This window comes from Lepisosteus platostomus, chromosome 3, assembly GCF_059453375.1.
Source record: "Lepisosteus platostomus isolate fLepPlt1 chromosome 3, fLepPlt1.hap1, whole genome shotgun sequence".
Taxonomy (NCBI): domain Eukaryota; kingdom Metazoa; phylum Chordata; class Actinopteri; order Semionotiformes; family Lepisosteidae; genus Lepisosteus; species Lepisosteus platostomus.
This window is the reverse complement of record NC_142613.1, coordinates 33232381-33253539: the sequence shown is the minus strand read 5'-3', so window position 1 is coordinate 33253539 and position 21159 is coordinate 33232381. Positions and strand designations below refer to the sequence as shown.

At 39.5% G+C, this 21159-nt stretch overlaps 1 protein-coding gene across 3 annotated transcripts in view; it reads right to left on the bottom strand.

The window, feature by feature from the left end:
- Positions 1–931: 931 nt before the first annotated feature.
- The window catches only part of phip (PHIP subunit of CUL4-Ring ligase complex), a 76867-nt gene continuing 56639 nt past the window's right edge, over positions 932–21159 (bottom strand). For 2 of the 3 annotated variants that reach the window (XM_088625335.1, XM_088625338.1), the window contains 9 exons: positions 20965–21090; positions 20653–20725; positions 17954–18004; positions 16268–16420; positions 14770–14922; positions 14210–14373; positions 11520–11776; positions 10892–11050; positions 932–9729 (listed from right to left, as the gene is read on the bottom strand). In XM_088625335.1, coding sequence (XP_088481461.1) covers positions 9008–9729; positions 10892–11050; positions 11520–11776; positions 14210–14373; positions 14770–14922; positions 16268–16420; positions 17954–18004; positions 20653–20725; positions 20965–21090 — 1858 coding nt within the window. In that variant the 3' untranslated portion in view covers positions 932–9007. The remainder of the gene's footprint in view (positions 9730–10891; positions 11051–11519; positions 11777–14209; positions 14374–14769; positions 14923–16267; positions 16421–17953; positions 18005–20652; positions 20726–20964; positions 21091–21159) is intronic. The other variant, XM_088625336.1, reaches the window with a different exon arrangement.

Below are 21159 nucleotides of genomic sequence, written 5' to 3'. Positions count from 1 at the left end.
ATCAGTTGTTGGTACATCGATCTGTCATATTCATGATCTCTGATCAGCACACATCACTGATACCATAATATTGCATCAATACGTTTGCCTGCTAAGAATTGCTGGATTTTTATATTGGGAATGGACAAATTGGAGCAGCATGGTGGTGCAGTGGTTAGCATTGCCCTGGGTTCAGTTCCTCGGGTGCTATCTGCATAGAGTTTGTATTCTATCTCCTTGTTTGCATGGCAGGACAGTCTAAAGACATACTGGTAGGTCAACAGGCTTCTGGGAAAATTGGCCCTGGTGTCTGTCCTGCACTGGGCTGGTGTGCTGTCCAGGGTGGACCCTGCTGGCTTGTGCCTGTTGCATGTTGGGATAGGCTCCAGCTCCCCCTTCACATTGAATTTGAAGAAGAGGTTAGAAAATGGACAAATTAAAAGGTCAAGGTTATCTAGCTTTAAAAAGGTAGCTGCCAACAGCATGCATAGGCTGCAAAGGAACAAGTAAAGGTTTATTCCATGCTGAAAAAAGAAGAAAACTTTTCGGCTGTGGAGCCTCCTTCGGGTGTGGAGTGGAGCTGAAGAAGGCTCCACAACCAAAACGTTGTGTTTCTTTTCTTCTCTTTTCAGCATGGAATAAACTTTTACTTGTTCCCTGGTTTTAAAAAAAGTTTTCCACCCACCTGTTTTAAATACATATGCCATACAAAGTACAACATATTTCACATTTGTTCTTGAAGGTCAAACGAACCTTGCATTGCACTATACCAAGTGCGACCAATGTAATGTCAACTTTGCATTTCCGTCTTTTTAATTGCAAAGTCTGGATTTGAATTATTGTTCTGCGACCCCTTAAAATCTAACTGGACAGCAAGAAACATTCATGCAAAATTTCAAACCTAAGTCACAGCCAATGAAACTAAGCACAAGAAAGTGTAACAAGAGGCAAGTAAGAAAACACAACTGTTTATTTTAAAAATATCAGTATGTACTAATATAACAGCAGTACTCCCTACACATACATTCTAAGTTTTTGTGTTTTTTTGCCTTTATCTTTTATATAAAAGTATCCAAACTAACATAGAAAGTCCCACCCACCCCACTACCACCAGTAGGTCAAATAATCGTCTGAACAGCTAGTAAGAAAGAGTTCACTGAACACTATTAAGTTCAGGGACAACTTCATGCTGCAAGCATTTAGCAGGTCCTCATCTTTTGTGATATCCTGACTGTACTGGTCGTATTCATATTTGCTTTTCACTCTAGTACAGTATGACATTTGGAAACTTGAAGTTGATGTAGCTTCACTGATTTTCCACCCAAACCTTCATTCCAATTTTTACAGGTCACAAGCACAAATCTGTGTTTCAGAACAAAAGTTACATACACAGTATAGTACAACTCTTAAATGCAATGGGATAACAAGCAGTCCGTCTCTTGTTTCTTTAAATCAAAAAAATTAAAATTTCTCATACAAGTATAAGCACAGGATAGTATAAAAATACTATTTCAGGCCAGTTTAATACACCAATATATCTATATTTAAATTTACAATGACAAGATATGTCAAACATTGGATTAATTAATAAAAGGTAACAGGCATAATAAAGTTTGTCACTTATTTTACAGAACATTTCATATTTTCCTATAACTTCACTTAATTTAAAAAGATGTACCGTGTTTTAATAAAAATGGTTTCCAGTGTTCCACGAAAGAAAAAAAAGGATTTGGGTAAACAGAACCTGTATCAAGAATTTGTTTTTAAATAAATTATGTATGGTTACTTTTAAGACATTCAAAAGAAGTCAGTATTAAATTGAGCATGTATACATTACAGTGTTAAAGAAAATGTCCATGCTGCATCCATCTTATTAAAAAAATACCCTTCTACACTGAGACAGCCTATTCTGTAAAGCAAAAAGTCACACACTCCTTCTTAGAGAAATGCTTTGAAGAAACAAACCTTCAGTGGCAATGAACTCTTTAAAGGCTCTTTAGAATTAATCATCCCTTGAATAACCTTGTCTACATTTTGTAGACATAAGGAAAAAGTACAAAAGTGTACAAGGCACAATCATTAAACAGAATTTTTCTGGGAATAGTTCTGTGTCAGCAATAGACACGTGCCAGGAAAAGTGCAGATTAAGAACATGCAATGTTCAATGAAACATGATTGCATATAAAAGTGATTTGGCCACTTTTGACAACAATGGAAATAATTCTTAAAAACAGTGAGAATTTACAAAACAAAATACAGGAGATAATTTAACATACATCTTTTGCTAAGATTTAAACGCTGTAAGAACTTCAGACATTGTAAGTGCATATATGGCTATACACATACAAACACATTTGCAGGTCATTTCATTGTACCTTTAAGATTTCACAAGTACTGAATAAATCTGCTATATAAATATGAATACAACAACACAACTGTATGTATGACCATTTATAAAATCCAAACCCCATTCCAGCAATTCAGTTGAATTTTTTTTTTGTCTCAAAAGAAAAAAAAGTCTTAAGTTTGTTTCTACAGGATGTACACACTTTATGTCAGTGCAATCTATTCGCCTTAGTCGCTCAGGATACTCAACAGACTCCGATATTAGAAGGTACTGCACGAAACCACTGGCAACTGAATTCCAGGCACACAGATGTACTTGAGGTCAACTGCTCTGAATCTTAGTCTTTGGCAAAAAAAACCATCAATGATATATCACTGTTAACAAACATTGTGGAAGGCGGATTTGTTTATTTTCATCTTTAGCAAATGAGCTGGATCTATCAGATACAGGATAAAAATAGGTCATCTGTTGCTCTTGAATGTACTGCAGAGATTTTATGTCCAGAGTTCTTTAGCAAGAACAAAGGCAGCTTCACAATGTAACCTGTCACATTACGTTAAGAGTACTTAAGCACAGGGGCTAAAAATGTGTACAGAATATAGTACATCTGATTGGTTACCTTTGCAGGTAATCAGCCGTTTCTCCCCCTCAGCTCTCGGAGTGTTTTCTCTTTAATCCACTTCCCCAAAACCAGCTGTCACTTCTTGAAATCCACTGATCAAATATACATTTGACCTCCGGATTTCAACATGATTCTGGAGAGTGACGGTTCATTCTCACTTTACGTACTGGATCAAAAAGCAACCCCCCCCCATATAAGTCTCATGCTTTGTGAAATCACTCTGAATTTACCAAGAGCCCTAAAAGATTTTCTGCTTTGTGGGAAAATGTCTCGAGACACTTCCTCGCATTCTGCATAGACAATAAGTCCCATCACATGGCGCAGGAGGATAATCTCCTGGTTCATTATCTGTGAAGGTGGAGGCTGTAAGGCCTGGTGCAGAGATGGATTTGTATGAGAATAATGATGTCATGCCGATTGCCACGCTTGTCATCATGTGACCAGCGCTCCAATGCATAAGTCACGTTTCAGCGGTAAAGGCGGGATGCAGAGCACTGTCAATGAAGTCAAAATGCCAGTGCTCGCAAGTCTAAAGTTGTCCAACAAAGTGTTTTGAATTCCCAGTCGAGGCTCTACTTCAAAGCTGGAAAACGTTTTCTACCGATCCCGCAGGTTTCAAAGAAAGCCTCGGCTCAAGGAAGAAAGGGATTATGCGGGTACTGGAAACATTATCGACAAACCAGTGGTTTCCAGGAAAAGCCACTTCCAGCAGGCCTCTTTTATCTGGCTGAGAATACAGATTCCACCATCTCCACATACTGGATTTATCATAGTTACTGTAAAGCCTAATATACTGCTACACTGCTGCTAGGGATCTAACTTTTCAACACAGGATTTTCCTCTTGTGCCATTACTTGAATGTCTCAATGTAATTAATATATGGTTTAACCCCATGCAAAGCGATGCATAACACATTTTTTGTATTGTAATTAATTGCATTCTAATAAACAAGTTCCGATTCCATAACCCTTCAACAAAGTTTAAAGGGAAAATTGTTTCTGAATACATTTTTAAGATGTCAGTTCAAGCGTTCTCACTTTTTTTGTCTACTACAATTGCAGCACCTGCACACTCCACATCAAAATCAACCTTTTATTTTGCTGTGAGCTCATTCTTGCATTAGGTCTTGAGGAGCACCAGGAGTCCTCAGCTGCACGTGAAGGACAGCTATGAGCCCCTTCTGTAGCACAGAGTTCATTGTGTCAGCAATGTTCAAGATAAGCACTTTCATTTCATGTGGTTTCATTCTCATCTTGGCATCTTATTTACATCTTAGGTGTCCATTCTTTCCCCATATACAGATTCTAGCCCAGAACAAGACAAATCGTCCTCTAGATTTGGTGTATTCTGCTATATAGTGTTGCAAAGTTTCTCAACACACCTTGAGTGGCCTATCAGCAGTCACAATTAAGTAGTTTCATAAGTGCAGAAAAGTGTCCAATCGCAGATGTTTCACCTCATAATGGTGTCAAGCCCATCTTAAACATTACTGATAGTGTGCTGGCATCAGAAACACACCGACTAAAGGTGTCTTAGTTTCCACAAAACTTCCTACTTCAAGTTATTAAAAAAAACAGGTGTGGATGAGAGTTTCAAACCTGCCTGCTTAATATAAATCAAAAACCCAGAAAATATCCAAAATGCCAAAATCCCAGAAAGTTCCCAGCTCACACAGCCATGAGATCAACTGAAGTCACTGAAATATTGAGGCAGGGAACATTGCAGACGCACACAATGAAGCTCATGTGAAAACAGACAAGAATCATTTTTTACAAAAAAGCTCAATTTGAACTTCCACAAAATTGTAGTTTGGGAGGTTGGTGTTCCTTTCTTTTGCTATTAGACTCAACTATCAATTTATTGTTTTTCCAAAGGTTAAACTATTAACATTAACACAATCAAGAAACACAAAGCACAGCAATAAAATCATCTTTGCTGAAAACATTAGTTCCCAGAATTCAGATTAATACATTATTTTCCTTAAAATGGCCCAATAGTATTGTCTTCTGTAGTTTTTGTTGTGCACAGGTAGACACAACACTTTTGTTGTGTGATGTGTTTTGCACGTTTTTACACTATCACACATGGAAGTACAAACATACCTGTAGAACAATCGTCACACTACAACGGCACACAGTTAAATGACAAGGTGCTTAGGTGCAAATGCTGGCCTTGATTTTTTAAGTCAGAAGTAACATAACGAATGAAAAATAACTTTCCAAAGGCAGTTTCTATACAGTAGGTTGCAGTGTCAAACTGCTGTTCTCCAACATTTTCTAAACAAAAGAATTACATATCACTGTCAGAAAAAAACTGTTTATGTTTAAAAAATATTTTCTAAAGCAAGCCTTTAGCCTTTATGGTTTTGTCAAAGCCATAATTGTTAGTAGCTGTAATGATAGCGATGTGTAGTTATGGCTATAAAGAAAATCAAAATAAATTTCTGCTCTATTAACACTACGCATGTTCTGAAAAATTAAAATATACAGATTTTTTGTATACTGACTTGAATGTTAATTTACAGTTCACTCATAACTGACCATGATGTCTGCAAGTGCAGTCTGCTGAGCGAGATGGCTGTTTGAGCAAGTGACCGACTTCTGCTCTAGCACTAAAATCGCCACATTCGTGACAGAGCTGACTGGGATCTGGTGATGACTTTGCTGAATGTCCAGCCTGGTGAGAAAGCAAGAAAAACTCAGAAAGGAACCCACGTGTCCTGGTCATCAACAGAACCAACACCCAACATTGAGATGGTGAAAGCTAGACTATATCAAATCAGTTGGACTTGTCAGCATTGCAGCCAAGTGATCAGTAAAAATAATCAAGAGTTTGTGATGGATTTCCAGTGGTGTGGTGCAGATGTGAAGAAGGACACATTAACTTAAATTGGTGGACCATTCAAAGTGGACGCAATGTAACGGACTATTCAAGGTTTGTGATGGTCTGTTTAGAAGTATGTAGTTGCTACAGAACTCCCACCTGTAGTAACTGAAGGCAACCTGGCTCATCTCAATGTGACAACATTCCTACAGGACAACCCACATCCTCATGGTGCTCCTGTGACAATGGCGGCCCTGTGAGATGAGGATGTGAGTATGTGCTGGGACAACATGTGGTTTCTAAAAGACTAGCGACAGGCACGTGCTTGTCCAGGCTGAACAAGAGAAATGAGACAGAACCATCTAAAACAGAATCTGCCACCTGTTGCAAAGCATGTCACATATGCACACCTTGTTTTGTCTCCAACAGTGGCCACACATGCTGATAACCTGCGACGTTCACAGTAGATTGCATTGACCAACCCTGATGACAAATCAGCATAATGAATTTGCTGTTATCACATCTGTTTGATTAAATTTCTCTGCAACTGCTTCCATACAAAATGTCATTTTCCCCAATAACCTTTTCCAAATTGTTTCCGTTTTAATTGATGAGTTTTTTTCATGCTCAGTATTTTTAAAAATACTACTGAAAAGACAAACACTTAATTCTAGGTAAATTTAGTAAAAAAAAAACAGCCCAAAATATCCAACACTGCTTCATAAACCCAAGCATCCTAAAAATAAGTTAAACAAGTGTTTGGTAGCGCAATAAAAAAAAACAACTTTCATCTTCAGCATTAGATGTTTCTTGTAATGAACTGTACTGTGATTTATTTGAACCAGATTTCAGAATTTGGTAATTGGATAATTGCAGCTCACACACATTTGTAAAACTCACATTTTTGTTGGAGAAAAAAGTCACGAGATACATATGTGGTTTGGTAATATCTTTGTTCCTAAGACCAAAAGGAGATCTATGTCACTGGACTCTGAATCCCAAAAATGTAATTAAGAAAACATGTAGTATCATTGTTGTAATTCCAATTAGATACAGTAAATGTTAAATCTGTATAAAGGCACGACTTATTGCTATTTTTGATGACCGGACTGTAGGTAGTTCTGAAATTTGTTTTTAGACTACAGTCCATTTTTTCCCTACTTACTGTAATCAGCTCTTTCAGAACGTTGAATGACCACAACGATATTCTCCCACCAAGGTGAAAATCTTTCAGTATGAGAATACTCTTCCTCAACATCAGAATAAAGTAATCTAATAAAACTACTACTGAAAACTATAATCCATGTAGTTTGAAACATGGTCTTCTCTTCATATTTCTGTTTCTTAGTACTGCAAGTGAGGTATTTTCTTCTTGTAATTTAAGATTAGTATTATTAAACATAATACATTTTAACAGTCGTACATTTGGCACAGACACTTAAAATATGAATTCCACATTATTGGAGTCTATCCATTGAGTTTGTGTAGATGAGGAAAAAACGTCTTGAATGATGAACCTTGAGGCCAATTGTTGTCCTAAAAGAGCCTGAGGAAAGGCAGATATGACTGATAATCCAAAACGTCAAAGATGTGCAGTTTTCAGAGAAAGTGCTCATCAAGTCAGCCCCCATGAATGTGTGATATAATCCAGCATTCCATCTCCATCTCGGAAAAAGAGCTCTTACTATTCATTTGCTCACAAGGACTGATTATGAAGTTAACACAATGGTGTAACATCTTTTAGCCTTCGATTAATTTTAGATTATGAAGTGACTAGTGTACATATAGTTGGGTCTTAGTTTTTTTTGGTTTAAGTGAAAAAAGAAACTTCATTTGCAGCCCATTCTGATGAAGCAGAAGTTCCATGCTGAAGGCTAGAAAGAAGAAAACGACACATATCAGCTTTAGAGCCTTCTTCAAATGTGTGAAGGCTCCACAGCTGAAAATCTGGATTTTTTCTTCTTTATTTCTGCTTTTTGCTGCAGAATTAACCTCTACTTGTTAATTAACCACTCCCTGCCCTCCTTCTCAAACCCAACCCATTGAAGGTGACAATGGAAGCAGGAATATTTTTAAATGGTTTAAAATTCTTTCCCATTTTCAACCCCTGTATTTCAGCTCTCTTTATTGTAATTCTAAGAGACAGCAGACTAACACTGATTGGGACATCTGCCCGAGTCTTGCCTTTCTCCACTCTTTTCATGGTAAAAATTACTTTCCCTACAATCTCATTGATTGTGCTGATCAGCTGACCTCTTGACAGAAAGACAATGCTCTTTCAAACTATCTACATGGAAGTGTGGAAGCATGCAATATATGTACAATGAAAAAAATGTGCAGGTCTAAATCTTACCAAGACTGTCAGAAAGCTATTGGCTGCAAACAATGACATTTTTATTCAGTCAACTAAAACCAAACCTAATGTTCTATTATTGTCTTGCAGCCTGCATCTTTCTTCTTGTAGCCAAAGATCTGAGGAAAGCAATGTCTGTCTTTATGCAGAAGCACTAGATCCTCTTTATCAAGTACAGAATTTAGACCACATTGGCATTAAAATGATGATAAAACACATTTAGGCCTGTTATCCAGGCAAAAAAACACATTGAATGGCGTGATATTGAACAGAGTTCACAGGTAATTGTTGTAGAAACAAAAATCATATTCCCACAACATGATTCCTTTAAACTCTCTGGAGTAATGCAATACCTTTTCATCCATTTCAAACAAGGTTAAAAGAGGATCTAAGCTTTTACATAAAGAATTCTAGGAACAAGCTTGGAATGGGTCTCTTTATTGTTTTTGTTTTTTTGGTCCTTTTGATTATGACATGCTAATAGTGTTACCTGTAGAAGACCCACATGTGTTTTTCATTCAGGCAGCAGAAATGTAGGATTTTGCATGTGCAATTTACATTATAATAAATGGTCTCGCAACTGAAGTCAGGCCACAGAAATCCACAATCATCCCACTACCAAAAAGCTTTGTGTACGTTATAAAATCTGGGTTTTCAGTATTATTGTGTTCAAAGGCTAAACAATAATAGTTAATATAATTACCATAAAGAGGAATATGTTCACTATCAAAGTGTGGGCAAAAAGCACCCAGTTTTGGTCCCAACGTAGGTAGGTTCACAAATGAACGTACAAAATTAGCAGCAAGATTTGCAGTGTCCTCAAGTGCTGTAGCTTTATCTTTACCTGGATATCACAAAGCAAAAGCTGTGTTTTTTCTTCTTTTTACCAGCCTATCAGATTTGCTTTTGCCTTTTCAGTCAGTTTTCGAACTCTCCCTTTACTGGACGTCCCAAAAGTCAGGGAGGCGTCTTCAAAGAGCAGCTGCCTCTGCTCTTCTTCAGAGTCGTCCTCGTTGTAGAAAGCTGTCCTGCGGCCCTGGTTCCTAGTCTTCATGGGAGACTTGGAGCCTCTGTCTTCCTCTTCCTCTTCAAATTCCCCGTCAAGCTGCGGTGGAGGCTCGTGGAGACTCTCGCTCTGTCTCCTGCTACTTCTTGTCTGCATCTTTGGACTCACAGTAGAGGGTTCAGGCGGGAGGTCCTCCATCTTTTTCTGTCCTTTGGGTTTCCTGCCCCTGCGAGACTTGATTGGCTGGGCCAGGTCCGAGTCTGCGGCAGTGTCTGTAACCGCGGCGACAGAGGAAGAGGTGCCGGCCTCATCACTGGCGCACTGGTCCCTCTCCTCCTCGGCCTCCTCTGCCGTGTCCCACAGCTCGCTCTCCCGCATGGCCTCCAGCTCCTTTTTACTTTTCCGTCCTCGCTTCTTGCCTGGCGGCTTTGCAAGGCTCTCTGGCTTTACAAAAGGCTCTTCCTTCGCGATGTTTTCGACCCTCGCCATGGCCTCCGACTTGGGTTTCCGACCCCTCTTTGCCACGTAGTTTGGTATATGCCCACCGTGTCCATTCAGCTGCATGCTGTTCTGGGGCTCAGCGCCGAGCTCGGAATTCACTGCAAGGAAGAAAGGAACCAAGCGTTTCAGCTGAGAAGCACCAAGACTGCTGGCAAAATTACCTGCTGTAATTAGCACAGTCTTAAACGCAAAAACCACCTAAATAAAAAAACAACACTTCAGTATATAAGATGAGAAGATTCAGAGGCACTAATCTTTAATTTACAAAAGCTTGATAGATAATATGTATAGACAATATCATTGCCTGTGCCAAGTGCTGTTTTTACAATGTTCATAGGACAATAAAATAACTCTGAAATACAAGAGTTAAAGGACATAAAACCTGTAATGTGGAACTGTTGTACTTCTACACTGGGAAGTTTAAGAAAACCGACCATTTATTGGACTAGGCAATAATAATACTGGAAAATTGCAAGGAGGCACGTCATTCTCACCTGCTAGGTACAGCACCAACAGAAAGAAGACAGACACCACATCAAGTAAATATGTATATAAAACCACAAGGATGGCTTATTTGTATGTGAATTAACATAGAACCTGTACTGCCTATGTTAACAGGCACTAGTGAACAGTTTAATTTGTATTAATTACGCCCCCTACTGGTTTTGTTTTGAGATGTCAATGTGTAAAAAAAACAGTAGGGAAAGTGAGTCTCACTTTAGTCTCGTGAATAAAGGTTTGGCAATGATCAATGCCTATAAAAGAAAAAAAAATGCTTTTATCACAGGTTTCAAGTCTTTATCCTTGATAGCAACAAAGCACATAGTGTATGAGAATGGTTAGAGGAAAACAAATCATTCAGTCCAACTCTTTATTTGGTGCTTGGTACTTTTCATTCCCAGAACTCCGTGAAGGTGTCCTCAATGCAGCAATTCCAAAAAATCTTTCCTACCTCGGACTATCCCAAAACTCCTCAAATTTGTAATCCAGATTCATAATACTGCTTACTTTCAGTGTTATGTTAGCCTACATTTTCTTGCTTAACAATGTCTAAGTTATGAAACCTATACCATCCCCTACCACTTTGAAGTAGTGGCATAAAAATAATAATAATAATAATAATAATAATAATAATAATAATAATAAATAAAAACTTAATTCTTATGAACAGGTCTGCTAACATAGTTGTAATATTCCAGTCTTACTCATTACCCTGAGTGATCATAGTTGTGTGAAAAGCTCAACCGATCTCCGCCTTACCCGGCTGGTGTTCCACAGATGACTTCTGTTTCCGTTTCACCTTTTTCTTCCCAGAAGTCTCTGCCACAGAGGAGCTCCTGCCATTGTCTGTGTCACTGGAGAAACTTGGAGTGGATACAGAGTTGTGGACTTTAAGGTGCCTGCTGGGACTTTCAGTCACTTGAAAGAAAGAAAACCGGAAAGCCTTTTGAATACTCAAGATGACAAAAACAAAAAGCAAACTCACAGTGGTCTACAAGAAATCACCGCAACCAAAGTATTATGTTTCCCTCCGAGTCCAAAGGAAATTGATGGTCTGGTTCTTTATGTCAGGCTCCTTCAAAGACTGAAAGGCCAAGCCTGCAAGAACTGGACACATTTGCAGCCCAGACGCGTGGCTTACCTTAAGACTTCACATGCTGTACTGGTCAGAGAGGACTGCACTCTGGGTACCCAAGATACTGCACAGTTTGCTAAGAAATGGACATTCAAGCAGCCAAGATTCTTACTAAGATTCTTACAGGACCACAAGGCCCACCAGATCTGGGTTTTTAAAAAACAAATGAAAATTAGAAAACCAAATGTGGTTTTTTTTCCCCGTGTCATTCAGAGCTCCGAGAAATAAACAGGATTTCTTTGATCTCCCCACCTGTTTTCCTGTTGGCAGGGAGGGATGGACTGGCTGATTTGGCCCCGCTTGAAGTTGACGGAGGCTCTACGCCAGAATTGTTTCCAAACCGCGTGGTGCTCCTGGTCCGGACCACAGCCGGGGAATCCACAGCCCTCCCATTGACATGAGGAACCGTCTGTCTGAGGGCGGCAGGCCGGGAGGGGCCCGGGGAGGGAGACACGGCACAGGGCTCTGGTTTCAACGGGGCTTTGACTGACCGGCGCTTCCGCTCGGGGCTAGAGGGAGACAGAACCCAGCACTTAACCACTGCAGTCCACTCTCGAGGCGGATCTCATTAATCATTACAAACAATACCAGCAGCTTTACGGAGCAATTTGCCTCAGTCTAGCAGGGAGTTTTAAGAGAAAAGGCGATATGTCTCTTTGAGAAATAAGACACCAACCCATTCAAGAGATTGGTTTCCTAACACTGTGTTCTTTAGAGTCCGATTTTAATCAATGAAATGCACAAACATATCGACCTTTAGAGATTTAAAGGCTTTCACCTTTTTTTGACTGACCATTAAGTCTATTTTTGTATTATTGTTATTATTGTTTTCTATTCAAATATACCCACCCATGAGCGGTGGCTCTGTGGCAAAGGATCTGTACCTGTGGCTGGAAAGCTGCCGGTTCAAATCCTGCAGCCGGCAGAGAAATCCTACTCTATTGGGCCCCTGAGCAAGGCCCTTAACCCCTTAACCACTGTAGAATGGCTGACCCTGCACTCTGACCCCAAGCTTCTCTCCCTGTCTGTGTGTCTGTGTCTCATGGAGAGCAAGCTGGAGTATGCGAAAAGATGAATTCCTAATGCAAGAAACTGTATAGGGCTAATAAAGTGATGTTAAGTTATAATTCTATGCATGATATGTTCAAGATTGGCAGGCACTGTGGCACAGTGGTGAGCACTGTTGCCCCACAGCACCGGAACTGTGGGTTCAATTTCTGTTTAATCGGCTTCTAGGAAAATTGGCCCTTGTGTGCATGTGTGCTTGTTTGTGTCTGTGTGTGCCCTGTAATGGACACGCACTCATCCAGGGTGTGTCCTGTCTTGTGCCCATCGCACTGCAGGATAGGCCCGGCCCCCCCTCCACAACCCTGTACTGGATAAGGATAAGGTTACCGGTTCAAATCCTGCAGCTGAAAGAGGAATCCTACTCCATTGGGCCCCTGAGCAAGGCCCTTAACACCAGCTGCTCCAGGGACAGGTTATAAATGTCTGACACTGCACTCTGACCCCAAGCTTCTCTCTCCCTGTCTGTGTGCCTGTGTGTCTCACAGAGAGCAACCTGGGGTATGCGGAAAGACAAATTCCTAATGCAAGAAATTGTATACGGCTAATAAAGTGATATTATAAAGCACTTAGAAAATGGATGGCTGTTCAAGATTAAACCAGATGATTGATCATCGTTTCTTTAATCAATCATTGTTACAGACGAAGTTCAGTTAACCAGAGCTTTTCAGAAAAACAGACCAGATCACAAGTTTTCATCAACCCTCTGTTTCGGCTATGGGGAGCCTACACTATGTCAAGAATCAAGTGTGTGGCAGTCATGTGCCCATAATCAAACATCTTAATAAAAGACTGGGTACAAATATAACACTCCCCCAGGGGGACCAAGGGAGGGCCTTGAAGGAGCTCTTACTGCTTGATCTAGTCAAGACTCCCCAGGAGGATGGTATACGAACTGTCAAGTGCCATTGCTGTTAGTCAGCCAGGGCATCCTCATCTTGCCAATCCCAAATTAAAAAAAACAGTCAGACCCGACGGCTGAAATGTTTGGAATTCTAGTCTATCATGGTCAAAAATAGGAATTTTAGCACTCACAAACCAGGGTGCAATAGTTTGTCTTTCCATGAGAAATAAGTGCCCCCTGGTGATTTAATTACAAGCTACAAGTTGCTATTTGCTTAACAAATTACTACTATCTCTAGGAAGTCATTATGAAGAGATTCTTCCAGTAAAACACCTTTGGCATTTCTTACAGCCCTAGAGAGCTTCCTCGGAGAGAAACTCTGAGGAAAAAAAAATAATGCTGTCAGCTGCATTTCTCCAACCCACTTGTCTTCATAAAAATTAGTAATATGTAAAGTATATTCAACAGAGGTATCTTACGTGAATGCTGTGCTGCAGCTGATTTGGTCGGATGTTGTTCTAATTATTATAATGATTTTTAATCATGTTTTAAGGGTAATATTCAAATTTCTAACCTTAATCATACATTACTTTTAGAAGATTGCTAGAAAGTAAGCAATGATATGATCCTATGTAGTCCTATGTATATATAGATTAATAATAGAGGGCTGTTTGAACACCGTTCTCCTCATTATCCCTAAAACTATTCTGTAAAGTCATAGTAAATATAAACTATGAAGATGTAAATATGTCAAAAATAAACTATGTTAATTATGAATTAACTTCAAAATATAAATTATGAAGATGTCTCACCTTAAACACAGTTAAGGAGCACATTGATACGGGCCGGAATTATGTTACACTCCTGTCAGCTCGCTGTTACAATGATTTATCTGCCTTTAATTCACAAGTCCCAGTGTTATATGAAGCCAAAGGACAGGCATGACCACTTGCTTTGCCCCTGGACGTTATGTTCCTGAACTAGGAAATGTTCTTGCGGCTATGCTGGACAAGCCCGTGGCTGCCGGACTAACCTTGATGCAGCGCTGCTAGATGGCGATGTACTTCTCCGCCTCCTCTTCCTTTGGCTGCTCAGTTTGTTGGCTGAATGAAAGCGATGGGCCGACTTGTAGTCGGACAGGATAGCGCTGACGTGTTCCTCAAACAGAGCTGACAGCCGCAGACTCATACTGTAAATCTACAAGGAAAGCACCGTTAACATAACTGTCAGTCTTGATCTGCCACTATCTATATTTGAAGGAGATTTGTACTCTATACACTGTGTATTTACTGTTAGTGGCTCATATTTTAATTAACTTCCTTTTAAAGATTTTCTCAGATTGTAATTACTCTGGATGACATCCTTGTGTACCCAAAATAATCCCTTACAGTACTAAAGCCCTATAGTTAAAGATGTTTAACATTTCTGTTCTTCATTGTTAACATTTTTTCTTTTAAATTAATTATATACTCCTGCATACAATAGAGGTGGTCATGCCTCTGCATCACTATATTACACAGGACAAAAAGACGTTATCGGTTAAATGAAAAAATCAGGCAGTAATAAACTTTCCACTACAGTAATTTTTAATACCCTTGACTTCTTGCTAGGCGTGTAAGCCTTGGAGTTGCTGAATATTAGCCTGACATCCTTGCACAGCTCTGTTGGTGACTCATAGTCTCCAGCCTGAAGAGTGTTCAGCACTGTGCCGAAATCCATTGGAGTATCGATGATGTCTCTGTAATCCTGAAAGTGTACAAGGCTGTTTAGTGTTTGATTAATCCATGAAAGCATGTAATACAGTGCAACCTAAAGATTACAACCTAATTTTGTATTATTCTATTATACCGTTTCACATTAATCCAGAACAGCCACCAACATTTTTACATAGATACAGAGCAGTTAATTTAGAATGGGTTCTACTGAAAAAGCAGAACAATGCCATTTCATTGGCACTGCAATTCACAAAATGCTATTCACATATAAAATGGAAATAATTACATCATAGATTCATGTGCTCCACAGATGTTATGAAAGCTGAATTCATATACCTAGACAAACACATGTAAAATCAGCCTACAGGAAAACTCAACGTATTTTTGTCATATGTTAAACAAAGACTGTGCTCATTATAAGAGTCTTTTAGTACAGCCTCTTTCACTTTCTTTGATCAAGAAAGAACTTAGACAACTAGACTCCTGATCAGAGGGTAAAGGTTTCAAATCCCAGACAAGTCTGCCTTGCATCCTTGAACCAGGTACTGCATTCGGAGGTCCTTCTCTAAATGCATGGCAGTATAAATGGGTACTCCAGGTCGTCATTGCAAAATAGGATTTGTTTTCAATGGATGTCTGTAGTCAATAAAGCATGCTAAATAAATATGTCATTAAAAATGTCTTCCCACTATCTTCAGATAAAAACCTCCTCTTACACAAACACGTCAATGCTTTGCAAATGTTCTTATTCCCGTCAACTATCACAAACAATAACACAGTAAGGCAGGGACATACCAGTATGCTTAAATGGGGGAAAAACAGGAACTGTTATTGTCTAATGAAATGTGGGATATACATAAGAAAGCATATAATACATTTAGAGATGTAGTTTCTGAAACCTTATGAAAGGTTTTCTGGTAACTGCGCCAGTAAATGCTCTTTCTCAGAACTCTTCGTGCACACTGTGAGACTGGAAGAGTGAACAATGATGGATAAGTTCATCTTCCACAGGGAGGCATGCTCAGTTCTCATCTTTCTGAAGGAGGATTACAGCCAATAGGCCATACTCCAAATATGAGGGGAGTAAAAAGACAATTGCGGTTTCTACTTTTATGAGAGTGCTGCATCCATAAAAGAGCGAAATCTAGTAAATGTGAAACTAGGAATTTCTGTAGTGATGTCCTCAAATAGGAATCAACAGACTGACTGGTTACAGCTGCTCTGATTGGGAGCTAAGGATAAGGAAGACCTGATACGATCCATTTTCAGCATCAAATCAAACACAAATGAGGAAAAGAATCGTGAGTTTTAGCAATGCTTGGTTACCACTACATTTATAATGTTACTAATTTTAAAGCCGTGCTCTGTGTTCTTACCGGATACTCTTGCAGGTCAACAGGCTGCCGAAATGGCTCAGAATCTTCACATTGAAAGATGAGGTCTAGCAACTCTTTACAGCGAGTCTTCCAGGCTTTAATATCGTACGACTGGGCTTTGTTACGCAGTTTTCTTATCATGGGCTTGTGCTCCTGTAATAGAACAAAGTGCAGTGAGCAAGCAAGCAAGGTTTTAGACGTGCATATTGATCACACATCTTTGTTAGCTGGGAGGAAAAACGGTTGCTATTTTCTATCCGAGTTGTCATATTCCAACTCACTGAATTCAGTCCTCAAGCTTTGTTCTAGATCACTCATGTAACTTGCTTGATTGACCAAAGAAAGCTGATGTGTTGCATGAAAAACAGACAAGGGGGGAAGCCAATTTGGTCACTGGTTCTTGCTTTGAAAATGCAACTTCACAGTACGCTCCTAACTGCAAAGCACTAACTTTGCACCCTGAAGGAACCTGAGGTAATGTATCGGTCAGCTACAGCTCAAAAGGAAACTGAAGAAGGGGGAAGTGTTAACAGCCTGAAATACATGTTTAGCCAGGACACTGAAACTTGCACCCCCTTGTTTTTTTAACAGTGTCACAAGACAGTGATTACAAATCTCTAGAGATCGTGAGCTGAGTCCTCTGTCACTAATGGGAGGTAGTTATACTGTATATGTGCCCAAGAGGTCAATGGTGTGTCCCAGGTGTGGTGTGTCCCTGCTTAATTAGATCACCTGCTGGACAGGCTTGTGCTTTGTTCACTAGCCCTCTCTGAAGTGAGAGTGGTATCACAACTGTTTTTCTTGCTGCAGAGAAGGGAGTCAACAATTGCTAAAGGTTTTTGATCCTGGGATGCTTGATGTCAAGTGGGGGAATTGCGCATAAAGAAATCATTTTGGGTTCTTTATAACTCATCACATTACAAAATATATCTCTTCAATCAGCATTTTGTTTCGTGTTATTGCTGGGGATTGCGGATATCTGACTTCATCTTAAACCAAGCAGGAGTTTGGACTTGAAAACTATGGACCGGAGTGATAAGTAACGTTTTTTTCTATGATTGTTACAAAGTGAAAAATGCTGCGACATTAAAAAGAAATCTACTTCCTGCACTTCCCCAATCAAAGCTGGGTTAAATTAGTTTTTGTATAATTTAAAGTTTCTGATTTATTCTAAGTTATTTTTCTATTAATTTTCTGTGTCAATTTGAACCTTTGTTATAAACCCAGCTGATAATATTCGGGCGTGCCCCGAAAATCTTTTTTTCTCTGTTCTAGGACAGATGTTGACTAAAGTTGAAGGGTTCACCATTATACGTAACGTATTTAACTGTTAAACTATCACAAGGTCAAGCCTGAGGAGATTTACTCACGGCAAAGGCTATCTAGGTTGAACTTTGTTTTTTGTAACTACTCTTTTTGGTAGACTATTACAAACAATCCCCAACTACTATAATAAATGATTAGTCCTGTACAAGGTGTTGGTGAGATTAAGTCTAACTCTGCAACCAGGATGTACCCTGTAGGGAGGCAGAGATGCCTACTGATCTAGAATTGAACTGTGAAAGCACATTGATAACTCTAGTGTCCCTGTGTCACACACAGTGCTAGAAAATTCATAAAAACTAAAAATGGCATTACTGGAATGCTGATTACCACAAAGAGGTTTGGGTAAAGACTATCGGTTACCTTCTTTTTTCTTGTAGAAGTACCAGGAGCATCAGTATCCTCATCTTCATCCTGCAAAACAGCGACCGGCAGGTGTCTGATTAACAATTTAATCATGCAGCTGTATGTGAAAATAAACACAGTCATTGTACAGTTTACATCTAGCTTGTAAAGTTAATATATGCAAGTATTTTATGTTTCACAGTTTAGTGCTTGAATTAACTGTAATGCTTTAATTACTAGATGAGAAAACATCTGAAGTGCTTGTCAGTAATGTGACTTGCTTTTATAGAATATGTCACCAGCATCTCCCTTCACAGACACTGTTGCTACATAATATGCCTACTGATTTTGACATCAGAAAAATTCCTATTTATATGAAATGAGCAACAAAGGACAGAAACATATTCTTGATAGACCTTAAACCTTATAGATAAAACAGGAATTTCAATTTACCAACATGTTTCTCCTTTTAGAAAACAGATATAAATGTCTTAATTTATTAATATGCTTTGACCATAAACCCCTTGGTCATGAAATAAATGTCTGTCCTCCAATAAACATTACAAGCAGTACAATTCATATTAATACAACTACTGAAAATCACATTAACATTTAGATTAATATGTAACACATCATTTTACTCACTGCTCAGTAAACTCTGGCTCTTAGTGTACTAATAAACAAGACATACGAGGTGTTCAAACACAAATGATTTGGGCTTTGTAGATATACCCATCTATCCCACTTATTCAAACAGATTAATATGAAGGATCAACCGGGGTCACTCAGAATATCACAACAAATGCAAGTTTTTCCACTCCCGAAGATAAGGATTAGGAATAGGAAATCGTACGCTACAGCTCTCCCTCTATGAGCCCTCGCACACCAGCAGAGCCAGGCTTTGAGGTACTGGAGCGTTTATACAAGCACACCACTGAGATGAGTGAAGACCAAGCTGACATTTGCCCTCATGACATATTGGAGTCTGGTTCTGGGCGGAGGCAGGCCATGAAAGAAAGGGAGCAAGAATGTAGCACGTCAGAGGAGAAAAAAGGTTTAGCACTCTTGTCACGGCTAAAAAAATAAATATAAAAAAGAAAGCGATTTGCTAGAGCTCGTAACCCCCCCCCCCAAAAAAAGATTAATACACAAGTGTATTATATGAATAGCATATAGCTCACACAAAAATATTTTATCATAAAAGCTATCGTTACAATTCACCATCCATAGCTGTTACACCCTAAGGAGGGTTGCAGCCTAACCCAGTGTGCACACAAGCACACACACCAACTGGTGTGTAGCAACACCCGCTAACCTATCCAGCACGTCATCGGGAGGTGAGAGAAAACCCATGTGACCAGAAGGAACGTGTATACTCCACACAGAAGTACAGTCCCACCCCAGAACTGAACTCAGGATCCAAGATATGGGAGCCCTGTGCTGCCTCCAGATCTCTGCTAATTATTATATATAGTCTGTGTGGTTAAAAATAACCTGGAAACATGAGAAATAAGTACAGGATGTCATGTCATTTGCCAAACCGCTTTATACTGTGTCGGGGGGAAGCCGGAGCCTACCCGGCAAGCAACGAGCGCAAGGCAGGGTACACCCTGGACGGGACGCCAGTCAATCGCAGGGCAAGTGCAAGCCAATCATACATGGAAACAATTCGGAGGCCACGGTAAAGGCCAAGGGGGGGGGGAATTTGGCCCGGACACCGGGATAACTCCCTACTCTTATCAAGAAATGCCCTGGGATCTTTAATGACCACTGAGAGTCAGGACCTCAGTTTAACGTCTCACCCGAATGACGGCGCCCACTACAGTCCAGAGTCCCTGTCACAATACCGGGGCATTAGGACCCACACAGACCGCAGCGTGGGCGCCCCCTGCTGGTCTCACTAACATCACTTCCAGCAGTAATCTGAGCTTTCCAGGAGGTCTCCCATCCAAATACTGTTTCGTTTCAGTGGGTAGCCAGTTGAGAGCTGCAGGGTGATATGGCTGCTGGCTAGTAGAGGATGTGTTGCGATGTGGTGTGTTGTGATTGAAACATTTAACAATGAGATCATATTAGTATTGGTGTGCATTCTAGTTTTGAGAAACGTTGTGAAAGTGCTGATTAAAGCACAGAAAGAACAAAATAAAAAATAGTAAATAATAAAAAGCTTTGGATTTTTACATTTAAATTTTGGATTAAGATTGTGAGCATATGAGGGAAAACTGAAAAAAATGTCTAATAGTTCATTTGTTCTAAGTGAGTTACTTCTGAATTTTTACCAATGCACAAAAACGATATTGGAGAAACCCGGAGATGGGCTCTCCATGTGTTGGCAAGGTTTCTTATTTAGAAGGTGGTATCTCTTTAGATTGAGTTAGTAGTTGCACACAGCTGCCCTCACATGCTCATCACTGTGTGTGACAGTGACTCAGCTCACCTCTCCGGTGTAAAAAGAAATTCAAGGAAAGCAACCCCCAGAGAGCTGACTTAGAGCAACCTCGATACAGCTCAGCTGTGCTGGTGCAAAAGAGGTTATAGTCTACGGAAAACATGCTGCATACAACTGGGGTTTGGAATAGCTTCAAATAAAACAGACATTTCTATACACTTGTTACATTGTTTACATTTACCTAGAAACAATTACTAATCACTATGGGAGTGACATCAGACTACACCGTCACAGCTACAAGGAAGGAGTGATAATTTTCAAGTTATACCTCTTCTGTGTCAGAGAAGGTTTTCTTTTTCATGCTGTTGTACAGAGGGATTATATCAGTGCAACTTTGGTCCCTAAAAAAAACAGAACAATTTAAACTATGTAATGTCATACAAAAATGAATACAGTTTTACTTTTTTAAGTCTTTGTAACAAAATGAAAGAACATTTCTATAAAAGTCCCTATGATCTTTACTTCTAATTAAAGATACAATACAAATAAATGTTAATTCATTGAATATTTACTGTAATTTCTTTAAAAAGTTTAAAGCAGTTCAGGGAGATACAGGCTGTGAGATACAGACATCACTTACTTGATAAACTGCAGCAGTAAGTCCGTTACAAATTTGGCTGTTTTTACAATAGGAGTTCCTGGTTCATTGAAGGTCTGTGCGTTGTGCTCTATGTACCGAACTTCCCACATTAAAGAGGACATCCGCCTGGGCAAAGTAATGAAACACAACAGGCCAAAGATTAACTGAGCAAAGCCCTACAAAAATCAACTAAAA